Source organism: Gavialis gangeticus, unplaced genomic scaffold (assembly GCF_001723915.1).
Source record: "Gavialis gangeticus isolate Ggan-Ray unplaced genomic scaffold, GavGan_comp1, whole genome shotgun sequence".
Lineage (NCBI taxonomy): Eukaryota > Metazoa > Chordata > Crocodylia > Gavialidae > Gavialis > Gavialis gangeticus.
In genome coordinates, this window is record NW_017728993.1 from 29,642,895 (window position 1) to 29,667,728 (window position 24,834).

Genomic DNA, 24,834 nt, shown 5'->3' on the forward strand with positions numbered 1-24,834 from the left:
AACGTCACTGCCTTTTCTTAGTTTTTCCACATATTAAAGACAGGTAGAAGTAGGGCTAGACTCCAAAACTTGTCTTTTAATATGTGGAAAATCTAAGAAAAGGCAGTGACGTTCAAATCGGATGACAGAGGTGTCTGGCAGTCATCATGGCACTCACTCTGTTATAAAATCCCCACTGGACAGCCTGGATTTTAGAAAAGGCATCTCTGGAATTCAAATGAGACTTTGCTGTGGCAAAAATAGATTCAATGCTTTCTAAGTGGCAGGAAAATAGAATACAGCTAAGAAAGGAAAAAGTGAAATCAGCCATGCTGATAGTCTACTTGAATTAACTGTGAAAGATCTGGATAAACTTCAATTTATTTAATTTACTGGGTACAGAAGGCAAATCAATACATCAGTTTTCAGGCCTGAAGACATTGAATGGTGAAAAGTCAACATTCTTCAATAAATGAGGCAGTATTTTTTGGATTGGATTTCAAGCTGTCAGCCAGGCAGGACCCACTTATTTGGCTTCAGTATCTAGTAAAGAAAAGCAGCCATGTGCAAAAATTGTAAGTCTGTATAAATATTTAAGTGTGATTTCGGCCCACCAGTGGGAACAGGACTTTTTTTTTTTTTGTTACCTTCCTAACTGGCAGTTGAAAACCAGTATTAGGAATGTGCTTGCTGACATGGGGAAGCATATTAGAGAGCTTAAGATAGTACAACACAAAGATAGGCTTCCTTACAGAGCTGAAGCATCTTGCACCAAACAACAGCTAATTTGATATAGCTGAAATTGGTCTTACCAGCATTAGGTTCCAAATTTGATTGTGTGATGGCAGAGCAGCAAAGGGGTGGAGTTTTAAAGAGACTAAAAATATAAGCACAAGAACTAATATATTTGTCTGCTTCCACTGAAGTGAATAAGGTGCTTTCTAATCTAGGAACTATTTATGCTGCAAAATGGTTTTAATAGCTTCATGACTCACTTGCAGTTTAAATTATATGGGCAGTGAAGAAGATGTGCGGTTGTTTAACTTCAATCCCAGTATTCTGTATAAATATAACTGTGAGACAACATAAATCAAATATGATTTTATCAAAGAGATTACACCACTGGCTACCTATCAGCGATTGCAGTTATACTATCCAAGTGAATGAGAGAAAATCACCAACATAAATTTGGATTATACATGAGTGTCTCATGAGATCACTAAGATTGTTGAGCGATCTTGGTGAAAAGTTTATGGCTCACAGAGGAGTTAAATTTAAATTCTTAAAGGAGAATAAGTAAATCTAGAAAGAGCAGACCTTCCAACCAAATGAGCCTTGCTGTATATGTACATCACTGGCACTTTCAGAAAAATTCATTACACGTACATCAAGCAGAATTAATAGTAGAAACAAAAATGACAAGCTCATATTTAATAGGGCTGTGCAAAATTTTGCCAAGTATTTCCTTTTGAAGCTGTTTGAACATGTTTCAAGCTCGAAACAGCGAAATCAAAACGAAACAAAAAGCTTTGAAATGAAATGAGGGCACTCAAAACTAAATGAGGGCTCCATAGCCCCATGGAGTGCAGCTTGGCAGTGGGAAGTGGGCAGAGCCAGGGCTGCGCTCTGCCTCCTGCCACTGGGCTGAGGTCCATGGAGCTGCAGAGCCACTTGGAGCACAGTCCTGGCTCTCCCCTGCTTCCTGCCACCAGACCAGATGACAGGAGGCTGCCGCTGCTGCCTGGGGCCAGTGGCAGCATCAGTCTTCCCTGGCACTGGGTGCAGGCTGCGCCCAGTGCTGGTCCCAGGCAGCAGCAGCCTCCTGTCATTTGGCACGCAGATCCGGGGGCCCACACTCCCGGGAGGAGCCCTGCAGCCCTCCCAGGGGTGCAGGCCCCCAGGTCAGCGTGCCGGATGATGGGAGGCTGCCAGAAAGTGTGACAAGTTTTGCTTTTTGCAGTTTGAGCTGCAGTTTCTGAAAAACCTCTGCACCTATCTCCTTGACACTTGGCAGGCTTCATGCCTTCAGAGGGGGCTAACATCCCTGCAATTGTCATCCGAATCAGGCAAGAAATGACAAAGTTTTGGGCTTTTTCATGATTCCCCATTATAGCCTGCGGGCAAAAGGTCCAAAGAATGAAACAGTTTTGATGAAACGAAACGGGACAGTGCTTTGAAATGAAACAAAATGAAACAACAAAGTGAAACACTGTCCCTTTGAAACAGCAAAATGGACATCAAAACGAAACAATGATTTCTCACAGCCCTAATATTTAATGCACATAGATTAGGGTCAGATTTGTTTACTAAATATAGTTCTCTCAGTATTTAGAGAAATGGGTCTAAAGCTGGTATTAATCTGTTATTTTTAAGTTAAAGCATCTAGGAGCTGTAGCTGTGGACCAAGACCCCATTATGCAAATGGAGAATACAAAAGACAGTCTCTATGGTCCAGAGAGATTACATTTTAAGTAACAGTACTTGTTTTACTTGCATCAGAAGTAAGGTCACTGTCTGCAAACATGTGTTCTTCTGAGCAGGTGGCAAGGAAGATTCTGGCACCCGATATAAAAAGCTCTTGGGCTTCCTGCTGTCCTTAAAAAAGCAACAGAGAGAGGGGGGTTTCATGTGGTCTCCTTTGCTGTGCTTCACTTGGAACCATTCTAGCCAGTTTGGCACCATTCCACTGAATCACTGCCCTGGTTCTTTAGTTGGCAGCTCAGTTGACATGAAAGTTCAGTTTACCACATATGCCAGAAGCATATTTTCATTTCATTAGAATTCAGAAACTCTGGCAACCAACAGGAGTTAAGGTGTGCCATATGTTGTACTAAACCTATTTGCCCTGCCTCTCTCTCTGAGATTTTAATATTAGTTGCACACATTCAGATCATCCAGGACAACTCTGGTTTTCCTGAGGGGGAAAAAACTGACCTGTACAGAAGTTCAGACAGAGAAGCAAAGAGCCTACAGTGCAGGTGCTGGGCCTCCAGAGGTCCCTAGAGCATGCAGCCCAGAATGCTTTGGAGGTTTAAGTGCAGGTAGGTAGGAATCATCAGGGTCAGGGTAGGTGGGGACAGGGTCTGTGCTGTTCACAAAGTCCTCCAGCCTTTCTCTTCTCCCATGTTGTGTTGGAGCCCAGCTAAGGGTGGGCAGGGTGAATGGTTGTATGCTTCCCTGCAACCAAGTGCTTCAGTGCAATTCAGTTAGGAAACAAGCCAGGAGAAGAGCATGCCCCCTAAGTGCTTTAGCATTGGGCTTTTCCAGCCCAAAGCATGAGTGGGGGAGGGAGATAGAGAAGCAGCAAAGAACACTGGCTGCCTGTTCAGAAGATCAGTCTCCTGAGTGAGATTTTCCAGAGAGCCACTTCACTTAAGCTGTTCCCAAATTATTTTTCTTCCAGAGTGGCCACTTCTAATCTGGAAGAAAAATTATGAACGTCTGTATGCTTTTAGTTTCTCCAGAGAGAGCAGAGACTCTCCCTAGAGAAACTGAACATCTCTCCAAGCTCAGGGCGCTCAGGAACAGTCCAAATGGATTCACAGGGAGCAAGTAGTGCCTGAACAGCCTGACTTCCTTCTGTAAGGTGACATGTGCTATAGATGTGGGGAGAACACTGGCTTTAGCAAGGCTTTTGATACTGTCTTTCATGACATTCTCATTAATAAGCTAAGGAATCAGAAGTTCCTAGACCTTAAATGCCTGAGGCTGCAAGTGAGATAAGATCAGTGGAAAAAATCCTAGTCATACCCAGTTCGCTCTCCCTTTCAGCATCCACTCTAGACCACTGTGTGACAGGATGCTGGGCAAGATGGACCTATGGTTTGACCCAGTAAATGGCAGTTCTTATGGCTAGACAAAAGTACTATAAGGTGAATACATAACTGGTTGGATCATTGTACTTGGTGAGTAGTAGTTCTTAATGGCTCAGTGTCTAGTTGAGAGGAGGTATCAAGTGGGGTTCCCCAGAGGTCTGTCCTGGGTCCAGTATTGTTCAACCTCTTCATTAATGAGTTTGATGATGTGATTGAGTGCACACTTAGCAAATTTGCAAATGATACTAAGTTGAATGGAGTTGAAGACTCTCTGGATGGTAGGACTAAGACTAGAAATGACTTGGATAGACTGGAGAAATAGTCTGCAATCAATCTGATGAGATTCAACAAGGACAAGCGCAAAGTCCTGCATTGGGGATGGAATAACTGCATACACAAATGCAGACTGGGAAATGACTGGTTAGGCTGCAGTACTGCAGAGAAGGACCAGTGGGTGATGGTGAACCATAAGTTCACTATGGGCCAACCGTGTGCTCTTGTTGCAAAAACAAAAAAAACCCCACAACAAAACAAAACAAAAACAACAACACCTTGGCTTGTATTAACAAGGGTGTCATTTCCAAATCAAAGGAATTCTTCCATTCTACTTAGCACTAGTCAGGCTTCACCTGGAGTACTGTGTCCGGTTTTGGGTCTCACGCTTCAAGAATGACAAGAACAGTTTGAAAGAAGTCCAGCACAGGGCAACAGAAAGGATCAAGGGTCTGATTTCTGATGAGACTTATGAGGAAAGGCTGAAAGAACAAGGGATATTTAGTTTGGAGAAAAGAAGACTATGGCAGGATTTGATAATAGTTTTCAAGTACCTAAAGGGTAGTTATAGAGTGGATGAAGATGGGCTTTTCTCTGGCTATAGGGGGCAGGACTAGAAGTAATGTCCTCAAGATGTACCAGGGGAAATTTAGGCTGAAGAATAAGAAGAACTTTCTGACTGTGAGTGTGGTCAGACATTGGAACAGGTTACCTAGCGATGCTGTGGAATCTCCATCATTTCAAGAGCAGGTTAGCCGGACATTTGGCTGAGATGATTTAGTTAGGGCTGGTCCTGCCTTGAGCAGGGGGCTGGACTAGATGATGTTATGAGGTCCCTTCTAGTTGTACTTCTTTCCAATGATCCTGTGATAGCCACTGTACTAGTTCCTCAACTCTGACTCCAGGAATTAGCCACTTTCACTTCTATCTGCTATAACAGAGGCATAAGAGTTTGTAGGTGCAGCAGGCCAGTAGGGGGTGCTCCTGCATTGAGCCACCTGCCTCACTGCGCCCAACCACCTTCCAGGCTCCAAGTGCCTCCCTGGGGGTGCCTCACATCTGGCCTACCCCCTTCGTGGAGCACGCTCGCAAGCCTGGGGATAATGCTGACACCACCCACTAACTGTATACCCAGGAGCATGCTGGCTGCTAAGAATATGCAGGGTCTAGCAATCGTTTCTGTAGATGGGGTGAATTAAATGGTCACAGCAGGGTCTAAGAAAAGCAGAAAGCTGGGGGAGCATTTAGGAAGGCTGTAGAGAGAGCTTCTTTATGAAGAAGACAGGTACAGTATTAATTATTTTAACTCATTTAATTTGGGCTAAATCTTTTTTTTTTTCAGACCTGAAGAAGGCCTTTTTTTTTTTTTTTGTGCCTGGTAGCTTAATAACTCTCCCAACAATAAATTGGTTTAATTTCAGCTCACAGATCTTGCTTCTCTAGTTTTTAGAGTTCTCTGTGGGACTGACTGTACTTACTTAAAAGATCTGCTTTGCCTCTCTAACCTTTTACCCCCAGGACCTATCCTACTGGGAGTGCAAGTCACAGGACTTTCACAGGAAGATTTTAATTAGGAAACTTGCCAGCTTTAAAAAATAACCTCAGACCGTGTGGCATTAAAGACTAATCTTTTTAACCTGCAGTAAGCTCCTTATACACAGATATTCATGTTCTTTCTTTCACAAACATGTACACAAAAACACTCCCAATACCGCTCTGTTCATACTGAAATACTTGCTGCTTGCACTCCCAAAGCTGCGTGTGAAGTGCGGACTACTCCTTTGGGAGTTGAGAGGATCAGCTCTGAGGCCTGAAAATACTCGGGTTATAACGTTAAATTGACATAAAATAGATTTGACAATAACTTTTATGTAAGGCTTCTGGCTTAGGAGTGGGTAAAATGGTGGATCCAGCTGGCAGCCAGACTCCATTTCCCAGCAGCTTCTGCCCATGTTGCTATGGCCAGTTTCCATGGAGAACCCAGTAGTGGTGCCACCATGACAGCGAGGGACGAGGGTTTCCATGGAGTGCTGGCAGGGCATGTGACTGGGCTGGGAGGGTTTCCGTGACTGAGGCTGGAATCTTGCAGTGGTGACAGCATGGTCCAGAGCTGGAGCAATACCGTGATCCACTGCCTGCACGCCCCGCCCAGGGTGTGTGGGCAGCGGGTTGCAGCTCTGCTCGAGTTCCAAACCATGCTGTACAAGATCCCAGCCCTGGAGCAGCTCCCTGCCCACTGCGTGGCCTGCCAGTGCTGCTGGAGCTGGTCTCCATGGAAACCCTGGCCCCATACTAGGTCTCCATGGAAACCAGCTGCAGGGATGTTGTCAGGGGTTGCTGGGAAATGGAGTCCACCACGGGCCAGACTTTGCCTGCCCGTGTTATAGCCGTTACTTTTGTCAACAGAACATCTGCAAAACTGACCTCAATGTCTTTATGAAGGTAAGATGGTCTTTAAAAATCCATTGCTTCTCAAATCGAAATAGAATGTGAGAAGCATATAAAATAACTATGGTATTAGACTACTTGAGAACTTGGGTCTACTTAACCAGCAGATGCAGCCTCTAGTGGGCGGGTTTTTCTAGCAGCTGTTCATTCCTGGACTTTCTTTGTGCTACTGTCTCTATTTCTCATGTTCTTGTATCTAGTAATGTTCTCAACACTGTACAGAATGCACTTCAGCTGTAACTTATTTTTTGCCCTAACAATTTCATAATGCAGTGTTTTCTGAATAGTTTTGGTGTCAGTAAGCACCTGCTTGGCTAAAAGAATCTTAGAGGATCAAGGCAGTAATAGTCAGAGGGCCAGAAATATTTGACCAGGCTTTTTTTTTTTTTGGCTTTAGTGGAGACTCTGTGCAAGTGATATATCCAAACAAATCAGAAGATTGTTTGAGTTTTCTGCTCTTCAGCATGGCTATTAAATGTCATAAAATGTGTCTCCTTTCTTTTATTAGTAAAAAGCTCATGGATTTTCTGTGTGTAAAAACTTAAAACTCCCATAATCCATATAGTTTAAATGATAAAAAAGGTTGTTATGGATGAAATCTTATGTGCACAATTTAAAAATTCAGTTATGATTATTGCTTCAATTGTAGATAAGTTTTATATTGTTCACATGCAGTTCTAATAAAGAAACTTCCATTTTGTTGTTTAAAATAAAACTTGAAAAATATGTTGTCTTTTTTTTTCCAATGTGAAATAGTAACATTTGTCTTTATTAGTTATCATTGTAGATCCACCTTTTTGGTTAGGAGGAAAGAATCTGTTTTGCTTAGGAATTTATAAAGCAGCCCATCCTGTTTTATCTCGATGCTAAATACCACATCTCCTGTACATTAATTTAATCTAACATGAATAATTTATTGACATTTCAGCAGTAAGGCCATTGAGCGGCTTGTCAAGGATTACCAGAGAGCAGGGTGATTTATGCTCTTACTTTTTGTTCCTTCCTACCAATGTGCAATCTAACAACTTTCAGGAAATTCTGCAGTTTAGAGCATGCACAAAGTAGTGCTACAACATCTTACTGCATTAACCTGCAATGGAGGCTGGAAACTGTATGATCTTTAATTAGCAAGAGATCTTGTTAAATACCAATATCAATGCCAGCTGGTTAGTGTGGGAGAATCAAACTGGCTTTATCTATCAATCAGGGTAAAGATTTTTTTTTTTAACTCACATAACAAAATTTGCTATAGACAACTATATTTGGTCTTGGTTGGCACATCTTTAAATAAGGAAATCATCTGGCATTCAGAAATAGTATTTCTTAATGAAAAGATCAAATAATGGCACTACTGTTGAAGTCCAAAGTTGCTTGAAATTCAACATTGAAAAAAGTGAAGTGCTCCACCTTGGGAGGAGCAACCCCCAACACACCTGCAGGCTTCGCGGCACCAAACTGACCAGCACCACAAATGAAAGGGACCTGGGGGTAATAATAGACCACAGTATGAATATGAGCTGGTAGTGGGATGCTGTAGCCAGTAGGGCAAATAATGCTCTGGCATGCATCAACCAGTTGCCGACCAGGGGGGTCCCCTAGCAGCCAATCACTTCCGCCAGCACTTCCGGTTTCACTGCTCATGCTTCCAGGGGATGCATAGCCGATCTCAGGGGGTCCTCTACGTGTCGCCAATTATTGGTTTAATTTAAAAACTTAAAATTATTGTAATATGTTCTATTCAAAGTGTATAGGAGCACAAATACTCCAGAATGACCAAACTTTTCATTTCTACCTTCATCTCGAGTCCTAGAATGCTTTTTTTCTGTTGTGGTGGTTCTGAAACTTTTCCATAATGTGAACTTCACATTAATACAGGGATTTTTTGTGACACCTCTGATTCTCAATGGTATAGGCTAGCTTGTTTTTTTTTTCCTCTTTCAGAATCGCATCACAGAGGCTCCATGACCCTTTGTAGAAAGCTAGAACTAAATTTTGTGTCAATTCTGTATCTGTTCTGTGGCACCATGGTGCAACAAACTGGAAATTATACTGCTGCTCCATTTTCATTAAAAATAGTTTAAATTACATTATTCCTCTTACTTTGATTTAGTAGTTCCTGTCACTCCTCCCTATGTGAGAACAACAAAAAATATACATAATGTCAAATTAAGATTTTTATTTATTTATTTATTTTTAGTTTTCAGTAGGCTGTAGATTTTTTTTTTTAAAATAAACATTACTATGTAGCTGTTCCCAAGGAATAGCTTGGGATTGTGAGGAGGGTAATAGTGCTATTGGGACTTTTTACATGAGAAGATACTGCAGCCATTTTTTTTTTTTTTTTTGTGAGATAAATGCACAGTATGCCTGAGTGTCAGTTACAATAAGATGACTCCACAGTGGTCTTTGTGTACATGAGAATTAGGCCCATTTGGATGTTCCCGCTAAAATATTCAGTATGTAATGAAATGGTTAACAATATTGACACTTACATTGTCATCAGTAGGTCACTGAATTCACATTACGAACATGAATGGGGCAGTTCAGATTCTCTATGCAGTTTTTACAGACTGTCTGAAGACCTGGGTGTATCAGAAACACAAGGCAGCTTTGGCTTCGTCTCAGTTCATGTTTTAGGGTCTTCTTTCGCAATAACAAGAGAGGAAAAACTTTGTTTTTAATGGAAAGTTTAACTTGGAAAACAATTCTGCAGTAAGGCGAGATTGAATGGAAAATTCTGCAGCCAGACTTTATCTGCTTGCAACCCTCCCTTTCACAGAGCTGTTGCAGCTGCAGCAATTGTTTATGTAGAAAAGTAATAGTATAACACATTTAATGTAATTGTAGGTGGGAATTAATGCATATTATGAGCTAGAAATATGGAGGAGGCAGCATCATATTACAAAGCTTGCTGTCTTCAGACCTCCAGCAAGTACTCTGTGGACCACACTTTGGGAACTTTTGCTACCCCTTGTTCTATAAATTCTAGTACAGGATATGGGTTTTTTTTGATGCCTGAACAATCCATCTAGAATGTTGCAAAAATTTTGTTTCCATCAGAGAAAAAGTAGGCTAGCAGGGAGAGAAGAAGCCATAAAATTAAAGTATCTAACATGAGAATTAGAATGTGTATCAATGAAATTGTGATTAAAAATTGTACTCGGTCTAAGTAAAATTGCATGCAGCATAGCAAAATCTTTGGCCAGAATTTTAGTATTTTCCTCATAAGGCCTTCTCAAACACAGATACATATTCTGCATGAGTTTTAAGCTGCTATTTTAAAGCTATAACTAATAGAACCATAATCACTGAAATAGGAGTTATGTGGATTGGAGCATTTCAGCTGATGAGTAAACTGTTCCAATAAAGCTGGCATCTAGCCACTTTGGTATGTAATAGTGTTTTTTTATAAAGAATTGCCATAGTAACTGATCTGGATGACATTGAGAAGTTGGTCGCTGCTGACTGTTGGAAATGAAACAGACTTTTACCAGTACATGTGTAATGTCTGAAGGTAAAGTAACTCAAGATAAATGCTTGTGCTCCAGTGAGAGTGTTGCATGAGGCACATCAAGCCAAGGTCTGACTTAACGACTTATGAATTTAATCCTTCTGTGAAAGTGCTTCTGTACCATGAAAACAAAACCATAGACACAAGTGGGATTATAGTGACTTAAAATCTGAAAGTAAATGAAAATTGAGAGAATCTATTGTAGATTTAAATAAGTGTGATTTAGGCACAAAATTAGAATTTTCAACCAAACTTAGATGTTAATAGAAATATTTTCTAGGCATTTTGGGGGAATGGAGGAGAAAGGGATGTTTTGATTACTGAAAAGGGAAATCTAAGGTAAAACAACAACCTTGGTTGGAAAAAGAACCTAAATTTAATTTGATGATTGATCCATCTGAATAAAATACAAAAAGTGCATGGGGGGTACACATATGTATAAAAAAAATAAATATACTGAACGTCTCTGTTTAGCAAGAATTCCAATCTCTTTTCCTTATAAATGCAGCTACTTAGGATATCACTGATATCAATCATATATAAAAAATTATATATTAGTAGAAATAAAAAACCTGCAATAAGATTTACCGTATATTTCTTGGAAGGATTTGACAGTTAGAAACTAACAGATGAACCCAATTAAGATTTTTTTTTTTAAAGTCAGCTTCTAATTTTGTTTTGGGTAAAATAAGTAATATTTTCTGGTTACTATATTTACTACTGAAAGGCTTATCAAATCTTAGCTGAGGTTTTAAATAAATCTAGCAATGTAGTAGATTTCTTTGATGGAGTCAGGGAAGAGACGAAACCCATAGAGAAATTTTGCCTTATTTTTTCCAATTAAATTTTCTTATGTTGTAAAAGTAGTTGAAGCACTTATAAGGCCACCTTCTCAGGAAAAGCAAGATAATTTAGCAAACACACATGATGAGGAATTAAAGTAGGATACAATAGTTTTTCTACACATGACTGTATGTAGCATTCTAGGTGTCTCACCAAAACAAGTACTCTAGTAAGTATGAAGTTGTTGATGAATTTGCTGTCTCATAAGTTGCTTAATCAATTTTATATGCAAAAATATTGTATCTAAGATCTTGCTGCACAGTTAAAGGAAGGCTTTCTAAAAAAGTCCACTTAAGTTCAAAATTAACCGCTAAATTGGAGATTTAGACAGTCAAAGAAAATGGCAAACTAGTAAACAGTCTTTTCATTTTTAAGATAAAGATACAGACATCACTGTGAAGGATAATACCGATGATTTCTGCCTGCGAGATACATTGAGCATTGCATCAACAGACTCCTTTGTTTCAGCAGCTGAGGTAAGAGTCTGAAGGATTCTTTAACAATTCTAGAGTCTCTGTTTTTAATCAAAGTAAATAGAAGACTCCTAGTTACTCACTATTGTAAACTAAAAACACTAATAATTTTGTGCAGAAAATAAATTGCATATTACGTGAAAATGTATAACTGCAAATAACTTGCTAGTATTTTAAATAATGCAGTTAAAATCACATGTACATCTCACTTCTGAACTTAAAGTGCTCCCCCCCTTCTGCTATCTTATTTCCTGAATCCTTTTAAAAATGAATGCCATATAGTGTAAATAGCAGCCTTCCCTGGCTCTCCGGCTTTAACCACCTATAAAAATTCAGATTACTGAGGAAGCAAAATTAGGTGGGATCATACCAATCCATTTAACTATTAACTGCTTTTTTTCCTGTGCCACATTTCTATAATCAAAAGGCTTCTGGAAAAGAACATTCATTTGTGCAGTGAATTTTCTAAAACAGCTACCTGCTTTAGTAAGTTTTATTGGCACTACAGGGAGAATATATCATTAAAGTGGAATTGGCCCCCTTCAACGCTCTGTACAAGAAAATCAAAGGAGACTTAAAGAAGCCATTTGACCTTTGGTTGTTTGAATGTCACCTCTTAGCTCTAATTTGCTAATACTTCTTAATTAGTAATGAGAGGATATTCATAAAAAAAGATAGTTGCAGTTAATCACTTTTTACCTTCTCTCTCATTTTTATAATTCCCTGAGTTAACACTGAATGTTATTTTGAGGTACTTATGTTTAAAAGTTATTTCTAGCAAATAATGTCTACCAGACTAGTTGCCTTTCCTGTGATTTGGATTAGAACATTATCAAAGATCATTTCAGCTAAGTGAACTCTTGTCAGTTCTTGAGAGAGGCTACAGTACAAAATGTCCCTATATATCTTTTTTTCCTGAGCTTTTCCACTATTTATGCCAATTTACAGGAAGCAAGAGAATCTAGTCTGCTTTTTTGTATCTTCTTTTTAACAGGCAGGAATGCAGTGACTTGACAAGACTGATTTCAAGGGTATGTCACCTTTTGGGAAGATTTTTTTTTCTACTTTAAAATAATTTAATGTAGAAGAAAATTCAGTATCCACAATGTGGTGTCCTTGAAGTCACTAATGGTCATTTGATACCCTTCCTCCCAAAAGCACAGAAAATGGTACAAATTGAGCTGCCCAACTGGCACCCCTGGACTTCTACCCAGCCACTGCTCCCCACTTTGCTTCAGCTGCAGAAGCAGCTGGGGGCCCTGGGCTCCTCTCCCTCTGGCTTCCCCTTCTCCACCCCAGGGAGTGAGGTGGGGCAGCACAGCCTGCAGTGCTAGGGGAGCCTGGTGGGCCTAAGAGGCATGTTGCAGTGGGGCACCTTATGGCCAGGGATCTTAGGGCGAGGTGGGATGCCCAAGGGTGGGGCATACCAGGGCATTGGGCATACTTAGAAGGTAGACAGCCGTGGGACAAGTTCATTTGGGTAACCTACTAGATCTTGCATGAGGAATAAGTTTATTATTAAAAGAGGGACCCCTGAAGGGCAAGGGAACAACAAAAGTTCACAGGAACACATTTAAAAGTGTATTGGAATATATTTTGTTTCCTTGTAGTTGCTTCTGTGGGAATAAAGAGCAGGTTATACCCAAAGACTTCCTCTCTCCACATTCCAGTTGTAGAGTTTCTCTAAGTGGATGCAGGCTTTGGGGGAAGAAGCTACAACAGCTCTAGAAAAGACTAGCACCACAGGTCAAATGGTGTTTGATAATCTTGTTATGAGTCATCTTGACTTGTAAGTGGTCTTATAGTGAGAACCTTTGCATAGAAAAAGATAATAAAGGCATTTTGGTGTTTGAGTAACTGCAAAGTGTATTGACAGTATTTTTGCACTACATTAGAAATACCAGAATTTGCCGCCTTTTCACACATGTCCCGAAAGAAGACTGACAGTTTTTAAAGGGCCTAACATATTCCTGTTGTAGCTTGAAACTTGAGTTGCAGTATTTCCAGCTTCTAAGTGGGGGGAAGGGTTGTATAATCTTAAATTTAGGGCAGAGATAGCTCAGCTGCCATGCTACTGCAGTGATGTCTGCTGTTCTGCAGAGCTCTCTGGAAGAGATGATAGCTTAGGAACCTGAGGTTAGTGCTTTTTGAAGGGGAGGATGGTACAGTGGTACTTTGGAATATGGCACATTTAAGGGATGGGTGGAATTGCTTCCTTGCCTCTTAAAAGGAAAGTTTTGCAGAGGCTTAATAAGAAAACAACAAGCATATCTACCTTGTCCTAGAATGGTCTTGGGGAGAACCATACTGACATGAACTGTTTTCTACACATGTATTATCTCCTGAACTGAAAGTAGTTTAGCCAGTTTAGTATAGCTCTCCTGAAAGGCAGGTGCTCATACAGTACTGTACAAAGCCAAGTACTCTATCTATCATAGTCTGGGAGGTCATGAAGGCAGGGTGCATCTCAGGACAGCCCTCCCTTAGTTGCACACTGCGGTGGCATAGACCAGCTGTACTTTTGGTGGCTGAAACACTAATTTCCTGAAGAGCAAGCCCTTGGGAAGGGAAACAAGTCACACCACTGTACTACTATTCCATGTATTTCAGCTATTAGTAAAAACTGATCATGCAGAAAAAGCCGTGCTCTTTAAAGGAGCTGGAACAAAATTATAAGGCTCTACATCCTAGGTAGAGGCTGCACACTCAGTAGCAGATTGCTGAGCTACCCTTCCCCCTTGTTCCACTTTGCAAGACAAAGAAGAATATTTGGGAGAGGTCTAGGATGATGCATGGGGGAAGGGTCTCTCAGCTGTTACTTACTCTTCACCAGGCAAGGAACAAACTGTTCTTCTATCCTGTTCTTGGTGATCTTGATTACAATCTTACTAATTACCAGGGATCCTGGTTTTCTCAGTTTAAAAATTGCAAATTCTCTAATTAAAAAAAATCCCAAATCCGCATTTTTCCATGTTTAAAATGAAATGCTACTCTCTCTCTCTCTCTCTCTCTAGATAGAGATATAGATCTATAGAGATCTATATATAGATCTATCTGTGTATAGATATATATGATATCAGTTGAATACAATGTTTTATAGATATATTTACAAGTTAAAAGCGATTTAGAAGCCTACCAGTGCCTCAATCACCATAATAAATTCTAAATATCTATACATTTTGGCATTTGATTTTGGGTATTTTATCATGGAAAATCAGAGCTCTCCCTACCCCTTCACTCACCAGGACATGGGCCCAGTTGTGGTTGTCCCTCCCTGGTGCTTTGTAGCATTGAGCACCCCTGATATGCCCGTGCCCCTGCTGGTGCCCCTCACTCCTGACCCATAGTTCCCTGTCCTTGCTGATGCCCCTCACTCCAAACCTGCAGCCCCTAAGTCCTGCTTGTGCCCCTCACTTCTGACCCGCTGCCCATGCTCCCAGCATGTGAGACGGAGTGGGTATGTGGGGAAGGTGGGGAGGCATTGGAAGCATGTGCCCCCCAAGATTTCTCTACCTACAGTGGGGTGTAGGGTGCAGGGCTGCAGCCAGGCCAGACCAACTCTGAGCAGGAGCCACTTCTGTGGCTTGGCAAGCAGGAACCAGCGCTGGAGGGAGTGCTGTGCCACTATAGTGAGGTGCAGCAGTTGCAGTGGTGACAGTGGTGTAGAGTTGTGCACCCTGGTGCTGCTGGAAGGGCAGAGGGTATCTCACCTGGTGGTGATGGCGATGGAGGCAGCTCCTGCCTAGAACTGGTCTGGCCTGGGTAGAGTCCTGTGCCCCATTGTGGGACCAGAAATCTTGGGGGGCATGTGCCCCCCCACACCTGTGTGGCCTATGCCCTTCCCCTCACATGGCCTGTGCACCTGCCTGCCCCCACCCAACACGTGGCCTATGTCCCTTCCCCCCCTGTTCCCCTGCTGCCCGGCCTCATGGATTTACCTGCAGGGAGCTGCTCTCCACTGCTGCCTGGCTGCCATGTGCATGTGCACATGCATGCACATGCACGTGGTACTTCTGCCTGATCGCCGTCCTCTTCCCCCCCAGTTGTAAGTAGCCCTTTGCAGGCTGGAACTCCTCCAGCCTGCAAGGTGAAACCCATGGTTTCCCGTGTTTTTCTCCATAATACTGGAAAATCCGTGTTTTAGTCCATTACGTGGGAAAATCCACATCTTTCTCCATTAAAGGGAAAATGTGCAATTTTTGGCAGCAAACCAAAAACCTGGATCCCTGCTAATTACACTCAACTAGGTAGGCCACTGTTACAGGCATGTGTTAGAGGTGGAGAGTACTTTTCTTAGCTGCTATATATCTAGGAAAGCTATTGGCACCCTTTTTGAAATCTACAGCTTGGTCCATAGCTGATTGACTTGGTTTTAAGTTGGATTTAATTGATGTAAATAAACTGGCAATTATGTAGTACTGTATCTTATTACAATGTAGCTGGTGATTTGTTGTTGTGTGTTTTTTGGCAGTAATGTCACCTTTGCAGTAAATTAAATCATAGTAATATTTGTGTGATTGTGTTCGTGCTGCAGACCTTTTGGCAGCTCTCCAGCTTCCCTCTGACTGCACCCTGTTCCAACTGGCTGTTCTGATTACCTACATGCCTTGTGCTTCTCTGAGGTCACAAAGATCGAATGCCACATTCCTATCTAAAAGCTGGCACTGTCTATAATCATTTGTATGCTCCAAGAATCAGGCATTTTGTTCTAGCTTTGTGCCATGCTTCCAGCTGCAGCTGTCCTGAGACTCTGGATTTTCTGTTCTGGGGAGACAAAAACATACAGGAAGCCCTAGAATCCAGACATAGAAACCTAATTATATCTGAGGGAATTGGGGATAGCTGAGCAGGTTCAAAACCAGGCTGCCACGCTGTGCCACACTAAAACTAAAGGATATGAATATGGCGTATAAGGAATCTAAAGACAAACTGGACTTGAGCCACCTACCAATAACAAACTAGTCAGGATTTTGGCATGGGGCACTGTTCATCTTAGATATGGCTTGTACACAGCAGAGTATCAATAATTGTATGACTGACAGTTCCACAAGGATGTACCTAACAGCCAGGTACTCTTTGATTTATGCAGCGGCATGAGTGAGTTCTTGTAGAGACATCCCATTGACTTCCGTCTCTGAAAAATACTCAGGCTGCAGCAGCCAGTACTGCAGAAAATTCTGGCAAATAACATTGCATTAAATGTTACTGGTATTTCATGCTGTACTGTGATTTATTCAAACAGTATTTTTCCTCCTGGAGTTGTACATTACCAGCTTGGGGGCAGGGTGTGAGCTAGTATTCTTCCTGAATATCTTCTCTCCACAATTATGCTTTCCCTTACATTTGGGCACAAGGATCGGGAAGATACCCATGTTATTAAAGACTGCCTCCAGCACAAAACAATTGCTGGTCTGGTCCCTCTGGCCCTAGTCCTTTACAGTGCATGATAGTGCAAATGATGGCTGGTAGAAGCCAAGATACTTTGATCCCTCAAATCCCAAAGTGGAGTTGATGTCTTGTCACTCTGGCCACCACACTGAAAAGCTGAGGCAACAAGGAACAGTGCATTTCTGCAGTGAGCCTGTCAGTAGAAACATAACTTTCTTCATTATTGTTAGAAAAGAGGTCCTATATATGGCTAAAGCCAAAGTCATCTTATACAGTGCAAACTCATCCCCCAACTATTTTAAATTAATAGAGCTCTACAACACATTTCTAACAAATTCTGTGTAGAGACAATGAACCCCCACTTGCCCTGAAATAGCCTTGAATTTTACTGCATGGATTATACACAAAGCATGCAAAATATACCCTGCATAATGAAAATGTGCAGCCCAGGGATGATGTTACTACTGACTTACCCTCCAGAGTAAATTCACATCCACCATTTTCCTTAAAATTATGCAAAACCAGTGTTGCATGTAAAAAACACCCAACATAGAACAGGCAGCCTGCTGGGTCATGACAAGCAACTTGGAACATTAGGCAAAGCTCATAATGAAAACACTGTACCCTTATCTCAATGTAAGCACATGAGGTATTTTTGATAACATGCCTATGGTTATTTAGGGGCATTTTGTATACTGCTCAAGTGCCCAAAGCTCTTTACATGAGCAAAGTTCTTTTGCTTGCTGTCTCCAATGTGCAGAACACAGCTTGCAATTATAATTTGAAGCAGATATTGCTCAGCCCTCTCACCATCCACCCTTCAGTCTCACACACTGCACTGCAAGGTCTTCTAGATTAAGTGCAGGAGTCTGAATGTCATTAATATTAGCTGTACTATCAGCTAAATTCCTAAAAATTCTAGCATTGTGAAAATTTCCAGACTGCCTTGCACTCCCATTGGTTGGCCTATCGTGATAGTCAGATGGTGGAACAAGACAGAATTATTTCTGGACACTAAGCCCCGGTCGAGGTGACCGCTGTTGAACTCCATGTATGAAAAGCCATTGGTAATGGCTCCTGAGGGTTGGCAAGCCTTCCACATATGCGGACAGCAGGATAGTAGTAGTACAGCCTTCATCACAACAGCTCTCACAGTCAACCTGACCTCAGCAAATTGCTTAGCAACTGATAGCAAATGGGGGGAGGTGAGCTAATAACCTTCCAGAAAGTGATAGCTATATGAGTCTAAACAGATAAGGGAAGTCTTCTGTTGCTGAGAGAGTGCACTTTGTCATCCTAAAGTTCTTGCAACCAGCACTGGTCATCCTGGATGTCCAGCACAAGTCTTGCCTGTCAATCAAACCTTTCCTCTTGAACCCAAAAAGTCCCTCTTGAAGCAGCTGCTCAGTCTCATAATCCTGTTTGCTCTCCCACAGGCAACTGCAGGTGGAGTAGGGTAAGCTGCAGCTGCTGCTGCAGGAATAGGAAAAATAACCAACAACCCATAGCTAAATGTTCTCAGTAGTATGATTAGCTTGCAGAGACGCAGCTGTCCAGTGGTAACATGTCCAATGCACCTATATGAGCCCCTACATATTTTTGACTACCAGTGTCACAGCATGGAGTACCATTTAATTAATAATGATCTGAGAGGGTTTGGAAAATGGCTCTGGTTACCCAAAAATGATCAAGGAATGGCAAGAGAGGACGTGCAGGATTTTTTTAGAGTTTGATTCTTGGATGTGGAATGCAGTGGGGTTTTTTTCTGCTTATTTCCACTAGATATCCCATCATGCATCATGGAAAACATCCTGTAATGTAGAGGGCTTGGCTACTGCGCAGTATACCTGGGTTACCTGGACACAGTGCTGAGCTCGTAGATTGGAAGAAAACTCCTTTGTGTGAAAGCATGATTTGTAGTGAAGTAAAAGCACGCTGTTCATTTGGATGTGGTTACTGCATGCAAGGCAATGCAAAGCAGGTATAAGAAGGCATCTCACTTTGAAGTAAATTCCTGCCTTTCTGCTCCCTACTCCCTAGGATAGGGGCGGGTAAAGTTTGGCTCACGGGCTGGATCTAGCCAGCAGTGGACTCCATTTCCCAGCGTGGCTGGACCCAGTTTCCATGGACACCCCAGCAGCAGCCACCCTGTGATAGCACAGGTTGGGGTTTCCATGGAGACCAACCCCAGCAGAACTGGGAGGCAGAAGTGGTGCCAGCTTCTTCCTGGTGGGGAGCCTGAGGGGGACCTGTGCTGTGGGTGGGAGCGGGGCGGGCTCAGCTGCTGCCCCTGTGCAGGGCAGGTGGCGGTGTTGCCACTGTGGGGCGTGGGGTGGTGGCTATGAGGGTCTACAGGGAGTTTTGGGATGGCTGTAGCCCCAAGCTCCCCTTGAGCGCCACCCCTGCTGGCAGGGCAGAGAGCTGCTCCATAGCTGGGCTGGGATGTTGCGGGGTGACAGCAGGACCCAGAGCCAAGACAGCAGCGATCTGCATCCTGCATGCTCCGGGCAAGGGCATGCAGGTAGCAGATCATGGCTCTGCCCTGGCTCTGGACCACGCTGTCACTGCTGCAAGGAGCCCAGGCGGAGTCGTGATACTCTGCCTGCATGTCCCTGCCCAGGGCATACAGGCTGCAGATCAGAGCTCTGTCCTGGCTCTGAACAACACGGTCACTGGCACAAGATCCCAGCCAGGCTCCAGAGCAGCTCCACATCCTGCCACATGCCCTACTAGCACCGCTGGGGCCAGTCTCTGTGGAAACCCTGGCCTCATGCTATCACAGCAGGGCTGCCGCTGAGGTCTCCAGGGAAACCAGCCCTGGCCACGCAGGCAGGGGCTGCTGGGAAATGGAGTCCGTCTGCCAGCTGGATCTGCCATTTTGCCCAACCCAGCCCTGGGAGTTGCAGCACTTCAGGAACTTGCAACCTGTGGAGTTAGTGTTCCCTTTGGTCTCACTTTGGGAATTAATTCCATAGAAAATGTGCTGTGCTCCCTGTATTAGTTGACAGGGTTTGGTATTGGTGTGTGTCACTGCAGTATCTGATCCTTTGCAGGGAAATGCATCTCTGCTGTGTTAGAGGACTGGATATGTAGGTGTATGTTTAAACCTCTGCTGTTTCTCATATTTTACAATTTGAATTTAAACAGTAATTTTATGATAGATTTGTGGCAATTTTGTCCTTTTCAGATCAAATCTACTTATCATTCTTTTTTGTGGTTGTCTAAGGCTTTATCTGAACCAAGAAATAATATTGGTGAACTTTAGACCTTAACCTGCTTCTGAAAATAAAATGAAAATGACCATCTCTAGATCTCAGAAGGTTCCTTGTTGCTTTGAGAAGGGGTAAAAAAACCCCTACTAATCAGTTTAAATCAGTGCCATCTTGAGGCTTAGGGTTCAAACAACAAATAAGTAAGGTACTTTTTCTAATTAAAGTATATATTATTCTGAAAAAGATGACTGTGTAAGCTATGAGAAGCCAATCCTCCATAAAAGAAAGCATCAAAGAAACTGTCTTGACATTCCTTTGTCAAACGTAATTGGCCAGAAACAACAATAATCTGTACTGAAGTTGTTTCTCAACGGAAGGTCAGGTATACAGTTTTAATTCTGCTGTCATAATAGGAGCTGGTGAGTGAGTTAGTAACTGGTGACTTTACCTTCAAATCCTGATGGTTATACAGAGAGTAAAGAAATGCAACTAAAAGTTTCTCTCTGATCTGGTCCATGTTTGCATTGTTTTGATTACTAAAGGAGAATAAATTCATTGGGAAGGATCTGCCTCTCCAAAGCACTTGACTTAAAAGATGCCTCCTTGAAATTTGAAAAGGAAAGTCCCTAGAAAAGGTACTTTGCATTTATTGCAAATAGTCTGAATTAAATCACATTGTATAGTTTTACACTGGATTTTGAAGATCTAAAGGTAAAATATTGCATGAGGAATGGGGCTGACTCCAAAGTTGTGTGGAAGATGAACTCTTGAGACCTTAGGTACTCTGACTTAGATTCTCAGCTGTGTTATGGTGCTGTTCAGCAGAGTTGACTTTAAAACCCTTTCTTCCATAATCTGTTCCACCTAGTAGAAGCTTCTGTCATCCTACCACAATGGACCAATTGCCGGCAGTCCCTGAATTTATCTTTTCTGAGCATTAAAGAGTTGGGGAGAAAGTAGTTGTTCCATTTCTTAGTAGCCCTAATCTGACCACTACCTTCTGTAACTCCATTTCCTATTCTAGCTCATTGGGAAATAAGATCTCCCCCTGCCCCCAGTGAATAGGTATATGTACTAGATGGCCATTAAGTAGCTACAACTTGAGCTTCATCTCCTAACCCAGTGTGGGGGCCAAACTTTTTAGGCAGGCATGCCACAAGTTAAGTCCCACTCCCTTTTGTGGGTATTAAACAAGATAGGCCTGCCACCCCTAAATTAAGATTTCCTAGGACTTCAAATGCCAGAAGGTATAAGGATAGAGAGGCAGACCTGTCTGGATAGGCCTTGTATAAGCACTCTTCCCCTTTGCATCTACTCTCCAACACTGTGAGAAACATGATACTGGCTAGATGGACTTGTGGCATTTCTTATGCCTCAAAAAAAGGCACAGTGCCTATAACAGAACCACAAATCCTGGTCGTCCTCTGCTTCTGGAGGTGGGTGCTGTTATTTTGGGCTTGTAATGGTACCCTAAACACAGGGGAAATGATTATATGCCCTCCTATTGGGTTTGTGGCAGGGCTCTTGCTCTGGTCTATCAGACCAAAATGAATGGTGTGACAGAGGATAGAAAATAGGATGTCAGAAGAGAAAACTAAAGGGAGAGGACCTGAGACTCATACCGGTACCATGAAGAGCTGCATTTTTGTGACTGACAACTTACAGACCCACCACGTGGGCAGACTGAGGCAGGAAAACATGTGCTGCCTATAAGGACCAAGGATACAAAATGTTGGACTTGAAGCTGCAAAAGACTGTGATGGAGTTAGAAAAAGCCTCTTCAGTTAGTGACATATGCCACTTCCAGATGCTGACTGAAGCAGATGAAGAATGAAGGACCAGAGTTGCTTAAAAGAAGTACAGGCCCAAGTGATCGTCAATGGAATTATAATGGTCTCTAGCGAAGAAGGACAATAGTGTGACAAGATAATGAAGGCTGGTGTTATAAGGAAGGCTTTGAGATGGTTTGAGAGGTTTTTGATTGAGAGCCATTAATAGAAAGAGAACTCTTTTTGGTAAATGGACCCACCTGATACCTGGGATATTGGCCTTCTGAGATTGAGACTGGCATGACTAATAAAGAGTTTTAACTTAAGTAATGGGTGAGGAAATTTGTAAGGTTCTCCATAATTTCTTTACTTAGTGTTAATAACAGGAAAAGGAAAATCAAATAAATAAGAATATGGCAATGGATTAATGAATGCCAGAAAGCAGGAGATGGATAGTAAGAAAAGCAAGTATAATTACTGATGATAGCACCAGTTCAGTAAGCACTAGTGAAGGGAAATAGGTTGTGGTTAGTGAAAAACAACTGTGATGTTTGTATGTTAAATGAGGGACCAGTGCATTATTGCAGGACCTAGGATTACTGGTGCAGAATGGGCAACTGAATATTATATAAATATAATAAATAGGGTAGAATAACAATTGCAACTTGAAAACAAGTATGTTCTGCTCAATTAAGGAAGATATAGCATTAGGAAGCTAAGGCTGGAAGGGACTTTCAGCCCAGCCCCTTAGCTCACTGCAAATGCATCCTTGTGTAAACAATCCCGCATAAATATTTGTCTGCCTTGCACTTAAAACTTCCAATACTAGAAGTTCCATGACCTCTCTAGGTAATCTGTTCCATTGTTTAACCAGACTCATAGTTTGAAATTTTTTCCTAATACGCAGCCTAAATCTCCTTTCTTGTAACTTAAGACCATTACTCTTGTCCTGTGCCCTGTGAATGAATACAAGAACATCCTCCCCATAACAAATCTTTTTTTTTTTTTTATTTGAAGGATATTATCAAAAACCTCTATCAAGTCTTCTTTTCTTTAGACTAATTAATCCTGATTCGTGCAAACTTTCCTCATCTAGCATGTTGTCAAGACTTTTATTATTTTTTTTGCTCTCCTCTGGACTCTCTCCAACTTGTCCATATCCTTCTAGTATGGTGCCCAAAACTGGACACAGTGAGGTGTGAGGCCTTACCAGTGGGAAGTAGAATGAAGGATCACATCCCATGACTTGCCTTTGGAAAGTAAAGGTAATGGTGGTGGAATAATATAATAAGTTAATTATGTCATTAACTGTAAAGAAATGAAAAAGGGATAGAAGTATTTGGCTCCAAATCACTTTAAGGAAGAATGGTAAGAAGTTCTACGGAAGCAGGGGTCTACTCTTAGAACCAATGTTATGAGAGAGAAATACCAACAGGAATTAAACCACGAATAAAGGTAGGGACCTATTATTCCTGAATATAATAGCCAACAGATTTATTTGATAATTAGTCATTCAGCTAACAAAAAGAGATTCCTTTTTTTAACTCAGTTTTGGTAAATTGAGAAGCACTCAAGGGCTTGAATGTGGAGATGGCTTGGGATTTCCTTAAATCAAAAATGCAGAGAGCCTACAAAGAATGGAAACAAGTATTGATTAGTACAGAAGGCTATATCCTAGAATTACTAAATGACAAGCTAAGTTAGACTTCAGATAGTAAAAACCAGTTCTTTGGTTACATAAATAAAATGAGAACAAGGAACAAAGGGGGCTCTACTGCAGTGAAGTTGGAGGAGTTTATACACAACTTAGTCATCACCCCAAAACTAAATGAGTACTTTAGCTCAGCTTTGAGTGAGGATGGTGATGAACATGAGGTGAGAGAGGCTGGATAATGGGAAGGAGGATATGAAAATTACTACATTTAAGTTGGAAGCAAAACTCAGAGGTTAATGAGCTCAAGTTACAGAGACCAGACCATGTCTATCCTTATAATACAGAAAAATGGCACAGAAAATGCAGTCCAGTAGCAAGAATTTTCAGTAAATCTCTAAAGTTGGGAATGATACCAGGTGAATGGACAACCTGAAAACATAGTGTATATATGAAGAAGGGGGGGAGAAAGATGCTACAATCAACTATAGGTTCATCAGTATGACTTCAATAGTATGCAAGGCTTCAGAATAAAATTTAAAGGAAATGATAATTAAAAACATGGAAAAGAATAAAAGAAGCATCAGTTTATTGAAATGAGATTTTTCTAGAATAACTGGGTACCTTGATAACAACCAATTTTTCTTATATGAGAAAACACATCTATTTGACTTCAGTAAAACATTTGATGTAGTGTTCAGAGGAGGGTGAGAGTTAATGCCCAAACTGTTAACATGGGTAACCTAATTTAAAAGGAAATGACAGTACATTGTGCTGAAAATTGAATTGTTGGCTGAAGGAAGTTGTTATTAGTGAGATCTTAAGGATCAGTCTTGGGACCAATCTAATTTAATTAATTAATGACACAACAAAAGTACGCATAATTTTAATGAAATGTGTTGATGATACAGAGTTGGGAGGTATCATCAACAGATAGGAAGATTTGAATATTAATAGGAAGAGTTTTCTCACCACACAACCTGGAGTAATGCAAATGAAAGAAAATTCAGTAGTCTGATAAGCAAAGTCATGCACTTAGAAGCTACTCTTAATAAAGAGTTTCTGACATAAGATGGTATCTCATCAGTTGGAAATGACTGAGGAAGAGGAAAATCTGGGTGTACTGGCTGATCATAGGACGACTGAATCGCTGAGTATAATGTGGCAGTGAAATAGGCAAATGTAGGTCCCCTGGGTCACATCATATGTCCCCACTCCTCACACTCCATTAGGATGTACTGAGTAAATTATTTCCAGTAAAGAAATGGCAGTATCAGTGTAATTGTACAAGGCCCTGGTTAAACCTCATCTGGCATATTACATGCACTTTTGGTCACCCATGTTTAAGAACGATTAACTCATACAGGGAATGACCAGGAGAGTATATCATATAAAAAGAAGCAAATAACTGTATTTGTTTCCTATAACTCAGGACTGTCCAACTTGTGGCCCATGGTTAACTTTCAGCCTGC

At 41.6% G+C, this 24,834-nt stretch overlaps 1 protein-coding gene across 4 annotated transcripts in view; it reads left to right on the top strand.

Moving 5' to 3' along the window:
* The window catches only part of MIGA1 (mitoguardin 1), a 67,164-nt gene that overhangs the window by 20,064 nt on the left and 22,266 nt on the right, over window positions 1-24,834 (top strand). For all 4 annotated transcript variants that reach the window (XR_002094672.1, XR_002094671.1, XR_002094673.1 and 1 more), the window contains one exon: window positions 11,245-11,345. Coding sequence is in view for 1 of the 4 variants with exons in the window: in XM_019501496.1 (XP_019357041.1) it covers window positions 11,245-11,345 (101 nt within the window). In the remaining 3 variants the exon portion in view is untranslated. The remainder of the gene's footprint in view (window positions 1-11,244; window positions 11,346-24,834) is intronic.